This window comes from Akebia trifoliata, chromosome 2 (genome assembly GCF_017979445.1).
Source record: "Akebia trifoliata isolate Shusen 1 chromosome 2, ASM1797944v1, whole genome shotgun sequence".
NCBI lineage: Eukaryota > Viridiplantae > Streptophyta > Magnoliopsida > Ranunculales > Lardizabalaceae > Akebia > Akebia trifoliata.
The window spans coordinates 28,859,261-28,874,755 of NC_141376.1; the positions used below are offsets into that span (position 1 = coordinate 28,859,261).

General features: G+C 37.1%; 1 protein-coding gene and 1 long non-coding RNA gene across 2 annotated transcripts; one reads left to right on the forward strand and one right to left on the reverse strand.

Annotated features, from left to right (window-relative positions):
- Positions 1 to 4,590: 4,590 nt before the first annotated feature.
- LOC147410056 (uncharacterized) lies at positions 4,591 to 6,638 on the reverse strand. The gene is made up of 2 exons (XM_086432044.1): positions 6,632 to 6,638; positions 4,591 to 5,252 (listed from the first exon to the last, which is right to left on the reverse strand). The coding sequence occupies exons 1-2, from the start codon at positions 6,636 to 6,638 to the stop codon at positions 4,591 to 4,593; spliced, it is 669 nt and encodes a 222-aa protein (XP_086288170.1).
- A 2,827-nt stretch (positions 6,639 to 9,465) lies between these two features.
- Positions 9,466 to 13,135, forward strand: LOC147410057 (uncharacterized). The gene is made up of 4 exons (XR_015175583.1): positions 9,466 to 9,708; positions 10,373 to 10,912; positions 11,407 to 11,509; positions 12,871 to 13,135. It is a non-coding gene; the product is annotated as an uncharacterized LOC147410057 (long non-coding RNA).
- The last annotated feature ends 2,360 nt before the right edge of the window (positions 13,136 to 15,495 follow it).

Below are 15,495 nucleotides of genomic sequence, written 5' to 3' on the forward strand. Positions count from 1 at the left end.
TCGGAATGAGATTTTGAATCTAACGAGACTAAAATTAATGAAAACGGAGAAATTTATGAAGAATTATAAAAAAAAAACCAAAATGCGCAAAAGTGTTGACTTTTACTTAGAAACATTGATTCCTAGGAAAACGTGACTTTGGGATTGAAAAAAATCTTTTGATAATATTAATTAAAATCGAAAAAATCTGGAGATCTCGTACTTAAGGAGACCACGAATTTTCACATGAAATGACGAATTTTCTCATGTGGAACGCCAACCCTCGATCACATAACATAATGAAATTTAAGTCGTTGTCCGAAACTTGAAATATTAATTTGAAACCGAAAATTAAAAAACTCGAATAGGGTATTGGATGCTTTTCATTCACGATTTAGATTTTTTACTTAATACACCCCAATTTAAAAATGGAATGCTAAATTAAATGAAGGTGGGGTGTAAATAGTATTTTCTTGAATTAGACGGTAAGACTAATTATCCGAAAATAATTAAAATTAAAAATTAATAACACCAATCGGCCAATCAAACCACTTAAACCAATTGCCAAATTAATTTGATTGACAAAAGTGAATCAACCTTTAATAAATTAATAAAATAACCCATCAATTCCATGTGATCATGTAAATTTCAATAAAATAAGTGACTTAAATTTTAATCAATCGCTCAAAGGTTCAAAATAAATAAAAAAATGATTATTGGTCGAAATAATGAAGGCGTTAATTACTCCAATATATACAAGATTCGTAGGATCAATCCTCTAATAACGCAACCAAATTAGAATTCTATATAGGTTTGGCCAGCAATAGAGAAAAATAAAATAAAATGAATAAGAGAAAAGGATTCGATGCGTGATCCATATGGAGTTCGGCCAAAGGATAGAGTCCCGCCTGGACTTTATCTCTTCTCTTATAAGGAAGCCATGCATTTAAAAAAAATTGAGAATAGAGAGTTTGAGTCGAACTCTCATTCTTCATTTATAAAAAGACCCCACAACCATATTCAAAGGGGAGGAGGGAAAAAAAAAGGTCGACAAAATTTGAACAAAAGAAACAGTAAAGAGAAAAATCTAAAATCCAAAGAAAAGATATTGACCAAGCCAAAAATCAGATAATATAAAAAAGAAAAGAAGAGAAGAAGAAGAAGAAGAGAAATCATAGTGTAGATGAGTTTTTTTCGCTCTACCTCGAGATCTCCCTTGAAAGCTCATACTCGGTTGGTAGCTTGTTGCAAGGCCACTCCGACGATCAAGTTAGAAGTAGTGCCGAGCTAATATAGAGTTCTTAGAGAAGATTTTTTCTAACCTTTGACATGAGTTGCAACATGGTATTTATAGAGGTCCTGATTGATGGATTTTCACAGACATTCTTAGTGATTTCTTTCAGAGTTGTTAAACTGCTTTTTGACCTGACTGTTGTAGGAGTTGCTACAACGCAGTTGCAACCAATCTGTCAGTTGTGAGTTGTCGCATCAGTCCTGTAGTGATAATGTTGTCACCTCTGTCACGTCAACCGTAAGTGAACGACCTATGCTTTATGCTTGGTGCATTTCCCACATAACTCGGTGGCTCTGGTAATTATTTCTCTTGAAAGCCAGGTGTCAATAGCTCCGAGATTTACCCTCCACAATACCCCTTCTCGAAGTCTTGTATCTATATCCGAGGCCCCGAGATAAAGGAAAGCTGACACATGGCGAACTTCAATTGGGTGTTGAGTTGTCCTGGCTCATTAATTGCACTTACATATGACACCGACCGCACACTTCTCGAGGACGGTAGACATTATGATTGCCCTTGTGAAGTGTGCTCCTGACCGTTGGTTTGAGTAGTACAATTATGCATCGCCTACATGTGGCACTTTGTGACCGGTTGATGATGCACGCGTCTTCGAGCGATCGCCTCACTTCTGGCGCCATTTAATGCCCTGGCCGTTGATTCGATTTTGCAACTTAAGGCAGGCCTATATATACCCCATTCCCTTTCATTTTTAATTTTACCTTTTGGTATCTCTATTATCTCTTTTCCCTCCATCCTTGTGCGAACTCTTTAAGCTTGGCTTCAGCAAGCTTCTTGCAATCTTCTTGGGCGCTTCAAGTTTAGTTTTTGAGTCGTTCTTCCACGCTAGGTTAGGAACCAATTTGTTATCTCTCTCTTGTAAGGGTTTTCTCCCTATCTTCTTCTATTTTTACTCTTCTATACCCAATGATCAGGGGGAAAACTTATTTTCCCAGCCGCCCTCCGCTATTTGAGGTAAGAAAACCTTATGCCATCCATGATGACGTGGAGATGTCCTACATGGACAATCTTTCGATCTCCCAAAGTTCCACCCCAAATACCATTGTGGTATTCTGGGGGCAACTTAAAGTAGGCCTTCAAGTTTCGCTTAACAGGCTAACTTGGGAGGTACTAAACTTTTATAGGAGGACCTTGGGCCAAATAAGCGGGAATTTCTTCCGCCTGATCAATGTCCTTGAGCAAGTGAATACTCGGCTAAAAGAGGGTCTCCAACTCGGACTTCTTGATATTAAGGTCCAATTCGCCTTGAAAAGGTGCCTGAAGAAACAAGGCTTCTTCTATTTGACTAAGAAGAGAGGGAAGCCGTCCTTGTTCGAGTTACCCAACTTGGACAAGGAATGGTTGTTATTTCCTATCAAGTTATCTAGTCGGTGGGATAGTGCTCAAGGGGACGAGCTTCCCCCTCTTGACTACAACTATTTTAACCACCACGGTGAGTTTCATTCATTTTCTTTCCTTATAACTTTGGCGAAGTCCATGGAGCTTTAACAACTTCTTTGAATGTTACAGATTTGATCAAAGACAAGTATGTCAAGGACTCAATAATTATCGAGCACATTTTGTCAAACCCCAACCTGTATCACCGTGCTACATAGTCATTCCTCCCAGCAAGTTGGATCAGTCAACAAGCCATCGACCCTCAACAGTTAGAAAATGAAGACATGTTTCTCCCTTCGAAGCGTCCTGCCCCCACTGCCAATTCGGATGACTTCGAGGACGAGGTTCTCAAAGTAGCTCCCTCCGTCATTCGGGTCGAAGAAGAAGTTCAACAATCGCTCCTCAAGAAGTTGAGGAGAGGCTCAGATCCTCAGCCCTTGAGGGTAGTTGTGCCTTCAACCTAATCTCCTCCGCTTCTTACTACTATCGTCGCCCCACCTAATGCCGAGCCATCTTAAGCCTCAACCTCGACCATGGGGTTGGGGCCCCGCAACGGTGACGACACACCTTCCCCATGGGTAGTCAACCTAATTGTGGGGGGAAATTCTATCACCGACAAGGATTCTATGCTATCCAATCCTAGGGTATTGCGGGCCTTTTTCAACTACTCAGTTCTCTCGAGGGATAGGGAGACCATAAACAAGAACTTTGTCGAAGACCCAACACGGTTCTTCAATGATGTTTTCCAAGTTATGGCGATGGTAAGAGTTTTCTACTGAATTCTACTTTTGAGCAAGCCTCACCCGAGCAGATAAACGACCAAGCCCTCCTTGAAAACTTAAACGAAAAGGCCCCAATGAAACCGACCCTACTGCCTAGTTTTCTTCTTCTGTTGCTTCTTATCTTCGATTTTGTAACTTTTGAATAAATGTTCTCACCTTAGTACTAGTTTCACTCTTATTAATGAAAAATCTATATTTTTTTTCTTTTTGTTTCACCCTTCACTTTTAACCTTTGTCTTCGTTTGAGCTGCTATTTATTTAATGCATTTAATACCCCTATAGAAAAGGCTGTTAAAAACTAACTTAGCTAATCCAACTTAGGTTGTCCTGATATGCCGAGCTCTCCAATCCTTTCTAAGAAAGGCTAGGCTTTTCCTTCCGAGACTTTTGACTTAATGATTTCTTATAAGAATCTGATAGTACTGACCCGATCAATGCACTCAAAAAAGTTTGAGTATTTCAACCAACCAAATCTTTTGGCGCCAGTACCTGCGAAGGCTAAGGTTATACTCTAACTCTTCGGTAGGGCTCAACGCCTGTAAAAGGCCAAGGCATCGCTTTAAACCATCTACTCGGTTAGGCTCGACACCAGTGAAGGGCCAAGGCTTTGCTTTAAACCAACCTTTCGGTTGGGCTCGGCACCAGTAAAGGGCCAAGGCTCTCCGTTATACCAACCCCTCAATTGGGCTGGCACCAGTAAAGGGCCAATGCTTTCCGCTATACCAACCCTTCAGTTGGGCTCAACATCGATAAAGGACCAAGGCTTTTTGTTATGCCAACCCCTCAGTTGGGCTCAGTGCCAGTAAAGGGCCAAGGCTTTCCGTTATACCAATCCCTTGATTGGGCTCAACACCAATAAGGGGCCAAGGTTTTTAGCTATACCAACCCCTCGGTTGGGCTCGGCACCAGTAAAGGGCCAAGGCATTCCGTTATACCAACTTCTCAGTTGGGCTCGATGCCAATAAAGGGCCAAAGCTTTGTTTGAATGACAAGATGCAATAAATGTTAGAGATAAACGCTTCATTGATAATATTTTTTTAAGTTAAAGGCATTTCATGGTGTCGTGATTACATCACATGCTAAGGTCTTTAAATTATATACCTCCATTTTTTTTATTTTCTGAACAATGTATGGTTCTTCCTAATTAGCTTCGAGTTTCCTGCTGTTAAGTTCTTTTGTGTTGGCAAAGACCTTCCTTAATACCATATCCCCAACCTTGAATTCTCGTCTTCGTACTTTTGTGTTGTAAGATCTCTTCAGTTGCTGCTGATATCGTGCAAGTCTTTCTATCACTCTCTCCCGCGTTTTATCCAACCCGTCCAAGTTCTGTACTATCATCTCTTCATTAAGACTTGTTTCTGCGACCTGCGTCCTAGTGGAGGGAACTTGTACCTCGGTAGGGATGACTGCCTCTGTCTCATAGGCTAGTGCGAATGACGTGAACCCTGTTGCCCTTTTGAGCATTGTTCGGTATGCACATAGTACACTATACAGCTCATCTACCCATTTCCCTTTATGCTTGGCTAACTTCTTCTTCAAGTTGTTGAGGATAGTCTTATTAGAAGCTTCTGCCTGTCTATTGCCTTGTAGATACCTCGGAGATGACTGGACTAAACGGATATCGTATTCTTTGTAGTATGATTGTACTCGACTTCCTTTGAATTGTGTCCCGTTGTCGGAAATTAACACATAAGGGATTCCGAAGCGCGTTATGATGTGCTCCCATGTGAATTTGATAACTTCTTCCTCCCTGATCCGATTAAGGGGAATAGCTTCTACCCACTTGGTGAAGTAATCCGTAGCTACCAAGATAAACAACTTACCCCCTTTTTTCCTTAAATAGAGGCCTGACAATGTCCATTCTTGAAATGGAGAATGGCCAAGGGGACTTCAGCGAGTGAAGCTTGTTAGTAGTTCGAAGACTTATATGTGCATATTTTTGACACTTGCTGCATACCTTGGCATACTTTTTTGCAATCCTCTTGTATCCTTAGCCAGAAATAGCCCTACGTTACTACTTTGTTTACTAGTGACCGTCCTCCCGAATGATTTTTGCATATTTTTTCATATACTTAGACCATTATAAGCTTAGCCTCTTCTAGATTCAAGCATTTCAAGAGGGGTCATCCTCCAAATAACATTCTGTATAGCTCATCTTCAATGAGCGTGTACCTTCCAATCTGATAAAGGAGATTTCTGGATTCTTTCTTATCTTGTGGGAGGACCTTAGTTTGGAGGTATTCCACGCACTTCTGCATCTACCCTAGCGCATAATTTGGTTTATAGAGAGTTAATATAAGGGAGTTTTTACTTTAAAACCGTTTACCTCTTCCGAACCGTCAGATGTATATATATCTAATAGACTAAAAAACTTGGAACAAAACTTGGCAAACTTTAGGGCCTTCGAACCGCTCCCATATATATATATGGGGACGATTTGAGGGACGTTTAAAAAGCAGCGTTAGAAACCGATGTTTTCAACTCCTTATATTTGACGGTTCGAACAGTTGTGATTATCGTTTGGGAACAGCTCGAAAGAAACATGATTTCTAATAAGAATTCATATAATTATAAAAAACTCCCTCCATTATAAGACTTATTAAAACAAAATCCAATTCAACTCTCAAAATAATCAATTTCTATTATTCTCTCTACAGAAAGATTAACCCTTCGTGTTACAGCAAACTAGAATGATGACTTTTTAGTCTCAATGTAGCTTTCTATGATGATGGTTGGTTTTGTAACCCTCGGAGATGCTTTTGTTTCTGATTCAATTTGGCGATGATTCGACCCAATCTTAGAATCTTCGAATTGGAAAATCTCGTTCTTTGAATGCTCAATCAACACTGACCTCTGTTTAACCCCACGTGTTTATTAATATCCTGGAAGTGATGGAGATATTATCTAGAAGCAGTGGAAGCTTTAGCTGAGTTGTTTATATCTTGTATTATGTAATGATTTAAGCTTTTTCTTTATTGTTCTTGTATCAGAACTAGGGTACACATTCCATTTATCCAGGCGCTTTAGGAAAAAATTTCAATCTTAATATTATTAAGAAGCACTTGTAGTCTGCTATGTATGGTTGCATGCCAAAAATTAGATTTCAATATTAATATTATTAAGAAGCACTTGTAGTCTCTTATGTATGGTTGCATGCCAAAAATTAGAAGATTGTACTCACCTTCCATCTTCTTTTACCAAATCCCTGTGAATGTTTGCGGTTGTCGCCTCTTTTTTTTTCTTTTCAATCTCCATTAAAGAAGAGAGGATTACATTTCCATCTTTTTTGTTTTTTTGTTTTTCATCATGTTCGACTAATTTGCACTTCATATGATCATCAAGAATTAGAGAGGAAAGATGAAGTTTTAAAATTAATGATAAACTCATGTTATGGTCAATCGAGAGAGAGAGATCGAGGTTGATCGATCGAGAGACTTTTCACCTCTGCGTTCGGGTTCTTTGAACCCGTCGATAAAGAGAGGTCGAGGTGAGAGAGAGAGAGAGATACGTCCTTTGAGTTCAAAGGGTTCAAAGGATTCGAACGTTTGAAAAAGGTTTGCTGTTTTCCAAACGAAGGATTAGAGAAAGATTAATAAAAATTGGTTGACTTGGATTGCATTTAATTTTAATAAATCTCATAATGGAGGGAGTTTTCTATAATTATATGAATTCTTATTAGAAATCATGTTTCTTTCCAGCTGTTCCCAAACGATAATCACAGTCGTTCAAACCGTCAAATCCAAGGAATTGAAAACATCGATTTTCAATACTGTTTTTCAAACGTCCCTCGAACCGTCCCCTATATATATATATATATGGGTCCCGTTCAGCACCCTAAGTCTTACCACACACTTTAACAAACGTGTTTTGTCTTACATGGGTTAGAAGTTTTGGAATGGGCTGATTTTTGGTGACGATGATCTCTATGGTGAGGAGATCATCCTCACCAAAAATCAGCTCATTCCAAAACTTCTAACCCCATCAAAAATGGTTTACTAAAATGGACGATCCACGATTTTTTAACGTGTAAACATGGGGCTAAGCATTTCGGAATGGGCTGATTTTTGGGGAGGATGATCTTCTAATCATAAAGATCCTCACCAAAAATCAGCACATTCCAAAACTTCTAACCCATGTAGGACAAAAAACGTTTATTAAAGTGTGTGGTAAAACTAAGGGTGCTGAACATTTCCCTATATATATATATATATATATATATATATATATATATATATATATATATATATATATAGGGTCCCGTTATTTGGCCAACAGTTTAGCAAACACTGTTTCAAAACATGGGTTAGAGGTCTTGGAATGGGCTGATGTTTTGTGAGGATGATCTCTACGTGAGGAGATCATCTTCACCAAAAATCAGCTCATTCCAAAACTTCTAGCCCCAGTTTACAAGTTGAAAAATCGTGAACCGTCCATTTTTTGTAAACCATTTTTGATCGGGTTAGAAGTTTTGGAATGGGCTGATTTTTGGTGATGATGATCTCCTCACCGTAGAGATCATCCTCACCAAAAATCTGCCCATTCCAAGACCTCTAACCCATGTTTTGAAAATGTGTTTGCCAAAATGTTGGCCAAATAACACTACCTATATATATATAATATATATATATATGGGTCCCTTTCAGCAACAAACATTTTGGCAAAACATTTTGGCAAAACATTTTTCAAAACATGGGTTAGAGGTTTTGGAATGGGCTGATTTTTGATGAGCATGATCTCTATGGTGAGGAGATCATCCTCATAAAAAATCAGCCCATTCCAAAACTTCTAACCCCATGTTTACAAGTTGGGAAATCGTGGACCGTCCATTTTTTGTAAGCCATTTTTGATGGGTAAGAGGTTTTGGAATGGGCTGATTTTTGGTGATGATGATCTCCTCACCGTAGAGATCATCCTCACCAAAAATCAGCCCATTCCAAAACCTCTAACCCATATTTTGAAAAATGTTTTTGCAAAAATGTTTGTCAAAATGTTTGTTGCTGAACATTTCCCTATATATATATATATATATATATGGGTCCCGTTCAGCAACAAACATTTTGACAAACATTTTGGCAAAACATTTTTCAAAACATGGGTTAGAGGTTTTGGAATGGGCTGATTTTTGGTGAGGATGATCTCTACGGTGAGGAGATCATCCTCACCAAAAATCAGCCCATTCCAAAACTTCTAGCCCCAGTTTACAAGTTGAAAAATTGTGGACCGTCCATTTTTTGTAAACCATTTTTGATGGGCTTAGAAGTTTTGGATGGGCTGATTTTTGGTGATGATGATCTACTCACTGTAGAGATCATCCTCACCAAAAATCAGCCCATTCCAAAACCTCTAACCCATGTTTTGAAAAATGTTTTGCCAAAATGTTTGTCAAAATGTTTGTTGCTGAACATTTCCCTAATATATATATATATATATATGGGTCAGGTTCAAACGACAACCATTTCAACACACATATAGACAACGTGTTTTGTCTTATATGGGCAAAAATGTTTAGAATGGGCTGATTTTTTGTGAGGATGATCTCTATGGTGAGGAGATCATCCTTGCCAAAAATCAGCTCATTATGAAACTTCTAGACCGTCCAATTTTTGTTGAAAAATTATAGACCGTCCAATTTTTGTAAATCAATTTTGATGGGGTTAGAATTTGGAATGGGATGATTTTTTGCCAGGATGATCCCCTCATCACAGAGATCATCCTCACAAAAAATCAGCTCATTCCAAACATTTTTTCCCATATAAGACAAAACGGTGTGTCGCAATGTGAGTCTCAATATGAGTCTTAGGAATATATATATATATATATATATATCTATCTATATATATAGGAGGCGTTCGGCGCAAAACATTTTGGCAAACATTTTTCTTCCGTCGGATATGGAGAGATCGGACGGCTCAAACTCGATTTAACGTATAACTTATAAGTTATACGATAATTACAGCGCCATCCTTATTATTTGTCAAAATTAGTACCCCATCCATCTCTCTTTAAAACAAAAAAAGAAAACCAGAGAGTTTTACTCTCTCGTTCTCTCTCTCTCTCTCTCTCGACAGAACCCCTCTCTCTCACTCTCTCAAACCCTCTCTCTCACTCTCGATCAATATCCGATGGCTCCATCGAACTGAAACCCTCTCGTTCTCGCTCTCGCAACTACTCTGAAACCATCGCACGAACGAACTGCTGCACTCTCGACCTCGCACGAACGGTTGCAACTCCATCTCCATCTTTGTAGTTGAAAGAATTGTAAGTTTTTTTTTTTTGGAATTTATGAAATCAAAAACACTGTCATAGAATTATTCTGCGAAATATGTATATTTGTGATTTGATTTCCGATCTTGAGAATCTGTTGTCATTCCATATCTTGATATTCAATTTGGGGTAACTTTTTTTTAGATGTTTTTGTGTCTGGTTCGATCTTAAATCAATCACAAAATTTGTGTTTTATGAGTTATTTTTTGCTGATATTTACGTTGAAATGAGCTGTGATTGGCAAAAAAAGAAGACTTTTGATTTCCGATTTTATAAAGACAAAAAATCCGAAATTATTTATCGATTTAATTTTTTTGGGTTATTTATTTTTTGATTCTGATCATGTTATGATTTTAGTTAATACCTGTTTCAGAAAATTCGGATTTTTGATTTGAGAAAGGGGTATTTGTGTTTTAAAAATATATTTATATTTATTGGTTCCACTCCAAGGGAGAATATGTAATTACATTAAAGTTGGGTGTGGAGAGTTTTCTGATCTTCAAGTGAGAATTTGTTAATTGTACTCGGATTTGGTGTCTTCAGAGTAAAAGACTTTCAACAATGTTTTCTATACAATTCTTGCTTGTATTCAGAGTAAAAGATTTCTATTTCCATGTAAAAAATTTCCCATGACAAGTATAATCTTAATATTTTGCAGTACTTCAACTACATGGGGATGCTTGCAGTTGAGGGTTCTTATGACAAGATGGATGCTCTTTTAAGCCTAAACATACACCCTGTAGACATTTTATTGTTGATGGCTGCCTCTGAAGGCGACAACCTGAAAATTGAAGAGCTATTAAGGGGTGGTGCTAGTTACAATGTTAAAGATGCTTTAGTCAAACAAACTATTAACTTTAATATTTGATTTGCATCATTCTTGTAAAAATGTGCACACTGTATCACTGAAATATGGTGTTAGTTATTTGACAAATTTTTGCAGTCATAATGTAACATGTGTTTTTCTTCAATGTTTGGGATCTGTTCTTCTGTTTCCTTACGGTGAATACAACATGCTTTCACAATCATACCGTATAGTGCCTTGGGTATCTTACTGCTCTTTTGTGTTTTAGGAGTCATGGCGAGGACAACGATGATGACTATTACAGGGATTCAAGTAGTGATGGCAGCAGTGATTGCGAGCTTGAACGAAGATTGAAATACTCTAGGGAGCAGTGGAATCATCCCCATCTAACTAGTGAGTTACCTCTTAGAATTGATAGACTCACTCTTAGAGACAAACATAATGCTCTCCAAATACTCTAGGGAGCAGTGGATTCAAACACTATTTTGAGTCATGTAAGGTTTGGTTTTCAATTTAAATATGGATAAATTTGGTGTGTAAGCAACTTATGATGCCATGGGTAGGTAGGCCTTCTTTCACACTGAGCTCTTCTTCATGTCTTTCTTTTTACCAACTACCAAGCATTCATATGTTGTGTAAATTTCAATCAACTTGCATGTGTCTTAGCTTCAGCTATTGCGAATTGTTTTGTTGGCATCTTAATTTGTTTGATTTAGAATCTATAAGTGAGAGGAATGGTTTGTGTTGGAGGGGCATTGCTCAAAATATTTTTACCATTAAAAACTTTATCCATGGGTTTGCACCTGTCTCTTGAACTAAGTGTTCACTATGAGTGTAAGTATGCATGTCGGCAATAACTTTCCGATTTTTTGAATGCCCCATTGTAGAAACTGAGGAAAGGTCTCTGGTCTCCTGAGGAAGATGAAAAGCTTTTGAGGCATATAACTAAGTATGGTCGTGATTGTTGGAGCTCTGTGCCTAAACAAGCCGGTAACCTCTCTTCTTTCTTATGTATGGTTGCATGCCAAAAATTAGAAGATTGTACTCACCTTCCATCTTCTTTTACCAAATCCCTGTGAATGTTTGCGGTTGTCGCCTCTTTTTTTTTCTTTTCAATCTCCATTAAAGAAGAGAGGATTACATTTCCATCTTTTTTGTTTTTTTGTTTTTCATCATGTTCGACTAATTTGCACTTCATATGATCATCAAGAATTAGAGAGGAAAGATGAAGTTTTAAAATTAATGATAAACTCATGTTATGGTCAATCGAGAGAGAGATCGAGGTTGATCGATCGAGAGACTTTTCACCTTTGCGTTCGGGTTCTTTGAACCCGTCGATAAAGAGAGGTCGAGGTGAGAGAGAGAGAGAGAGACGTCCTTTGAGTTCGAAGGGTTCAAAGGATTCGAAGGCTTGAAAAAGGTTTGCTATTTTCCAAACGAAGGATTAGAGAAAGATTAATAAAAATTGGTTGACTTGGATTGCATTTAATTTTAATAAGTCTCATAATGGAGGGAGTTTTCTATAATTATATGAATTCTTATTAGAAATCATGTTTCTTTCCAGCTGTTCCCAAACGATAATCACAGTCGTTCGAACCGTCAAATCCAAGGAATTGAAAACATCGATTTTCAATACTGTTTTTCAAACGTCCCTCGAACCGTCCCATATATATATATATAGGGGGGCGTTCAATGGCAAACTTTTTAGCAAACTTTTTGGCAAAACATTTTTCAAAACATGAGTTAGAAGTTTTGGAATGGGCTGATTTTTGGTGAGGATGATCTCTACGGTAAGGAGATCATCATCACCAAAAATCAGCCCATTCCAAAACTTCTAACCCCATCAAAAACAGTTTACAAACAATGGACGATCCACGATTTTTCAGCTTGTAAACATGGGTTAGAAGTTTTGGAATGGGCGGGCTGATTTTTGATGAGGATGATCTCCTCACCGTAGAGATCATCCTCATCAAAAATCAGCCCATTCCAAAACCTCTAACCCATGTTTTGAAAAATGTTTTGCCAAAAAGTTTGCTAAAAAGTTTGCCCTTGAACGCTACCCATATATATATATATATTGGGAGGTGTTGGAGGCCCTAAAGCTTGCCAAGCTTTGCACCATGTTTTAACAATCATTAGATATATCGAAATCCAATGGAGGACATATTGTTTGCAAGCTGTAATCGACTTTTCAATAAGTTTGCAATAATTTCAAATTAAACCCCTTAAAAGTAAAAACAACTCCCCCATGATTGCTTATTTTCGTTCTCATTCCCACATTGAACACATACGACAAAAGTTCTCTTTCTTGATCTCTCATTCTCTCTCTTCTTCTTTGTGTTTCTCTCCAGCAAAAGAAGACTGTAAAAGGGGTAAGAAGCTCCTCTCGAACTGTTGAGTGATGGAAGAGGCTCCAGGTTGAACGGTAAAAAGGCAGAATCGACTTCCTTTCGAATAGTTAACTCTTTTTTGTCATCCAATCGTTCTCTCTCTCTCTCTCCCTTCCTCTCTAAACCTTAACCCTAACTCTATCTGTCTCAACTCTAACACTCCTCTCTTCTCAACTTCTTTTAAGATTTTTTTCAACTACTCTCTCTCTCTCTCTCTCTCTCTTTTAACCTTAACTTTATCTGTCGCAACTCTAACATTTCTCCCTTCTCAATTTCTTTTAAGATTTTGTTTCCTGCTCTGGTTAGATTTCCAGATCAAAGAAATGAATCCCGCAATTTCTTTTTTGTTTTGAATTTCATTCTAATCCTTTATAATGAACATAATTGTTGACCCTAACTCGAGAATTTTATTTGAGAATTTAGATTTAGAATCTCATTTTGTTGACCTTATTTCTATACATGCATTATTTGTTGGAAATTTTGTTAACCCCATTTACTAGGTTCACAATGTTGAAAATTTTTAGATTTTGCATAAATGAATGGGTTCAAATGTATTATTTGTTTTAATTTATTTTATTTTATATGACAAACATAATTCATGGTGAAGAATGTTGTTAGTTTTGATAAAATTTAGAGGAAATTTGGTTTTGATTTTGATAAATTTATTCGAAGTTTTAATCTTGATAAACTTATTTGAAGTTTTAATCTTGTTAAACTCCCTACTTCAATTCTTATTGTCATGGAAAATGCTTACTATCCTGGAGTATAAGTATTTGACTTTAACTGAAATAGTTTATTTTTTCAAGGTTTTAGGATGGGCAATTTGAATTTTGAAAAGCAAGTTATCGAGAGAGCAGTTGGATCCATTTTCATTGCGTACTCAAAATTGAAGAAATTTTAATGATAAAGGAGAAGTGGTTCAAGGAAACTCTCTGAATTTCTAATGGAAATGAACATATTGCTTGCCCTGTTCAACTAAAAATTGTCCATTTACTAAAGCAAAAAAATACGAAGGAATGATGAAACTAAACCAGAAAAAAAAAAAATATTGAAGAATAGGAACCTATTTACCTTGGTTCTATACAATATCAAGTTTAGCAATCATCTGTTGTCAATGAAGATGAAGTCAATGGAATATTGTTACAAAGAGATATTTGATACCTGGACCTCAAGAACACTAACTATACTTGGACATCGAGGTCTTGCTTTGTCTAAATGAAAAAAATCATTTGAGATTGATCGAATATTCTTATGAAAAGTATGTTAGACTAAATCCTGCCTATATTGATTAAATCAGATAGAAATCGAGAAGAAAACTAGATATTCCAATGTACCACCATTTATTATTCATGAATCTGGGTGATTAAGCCACCCAAGTTTCTATTTTATAAGAACATGACATAATAAGAATAACCTGCAGCTCTTCACCACCTCAAATTCCTATTACAAAAATCATGCAAATCACATCATTCTAATGTGAGACTTCCCGGAGACCTCTTTTTCCCAATAATATCTACTCATTTTAATGCTGCTTGGTTTTAATTGTGACCATCAATAATAATGAAAAATCCTTATCCAAAATATTCCATGCCCACTAAGAAAACTTGCTTTTGATAAATGGTCCCTTCATGCCACCTTTTCCAGAGGCAAAGTTTTCATGTTTTTAAAAGTGAATTCATAAGATGAAAATGCATGTTCCATCAACTAAAACCCAAATTAATACATGTAAAAATCCATCATTCACCTATTGATAGCAGAACAAATCACTCCAATGATGGGAGCAAACAAACAAATACACATAAAAGGCAAGCTAGCAAAGGCCTGCACCCATTGCTATTTGATTGTTGATTTGAATGAAGCTTAAGAAAAAGTTCTTCATCCTACTCCTTCGATACCGTCTAAAGGTGAAAATATACAATTGAAGTTCAACCTAAAACAAAGAGAAACTGAAATCAGTCTAAGAAAAAAATACAGTACCAAATCTGCGAAAACAATATAAGATCATAGAAATCAGAAAACACGACTCACTTTGATCTTGTCTGGAGTTGCATCTCTCTGACCAAATGATTCTTGAATCTCAGCCTTCACCAAAAGATAAATGCTTGATCCTTGCAAGTGATGGCCTATGAGATGTTCTATCAAGCGAAATGGTTTGTGACATTGCTTCTAGGTGTCTCTTTGAGGCAAGTACATCAACTACTGTAGCAGAACTCAACACTCTACCTTCTATGGACATTACTGAAGAAATTCTGCCGAACGGGTTTACCAATCGCGGTGTTCGCTCTCAGTTGCATTGCTCACTAGGCTTGCTTTGGGACGTAAAAGCGCTAACAATATCAGTGTTATTGTCGTTGACTTGAGAAGAGGTTGATGAGGTAAAGAAACAAGTTTATACTATAGTAGTAGAGAGATGTGTACAGGTTCAATAATGTAGAAATCCATGTATAGAGTCAAAACTTTGATAATTGGGTTTTGGGTTTTGCGTTTTAGCTTTTAGGGAAAACTATATGTTCTTCATCCCTTCTCTATGTATTTAGGAGATCCAACCTTGGAATTAATGTAGGTCATATAGAGAAACTCATGAGT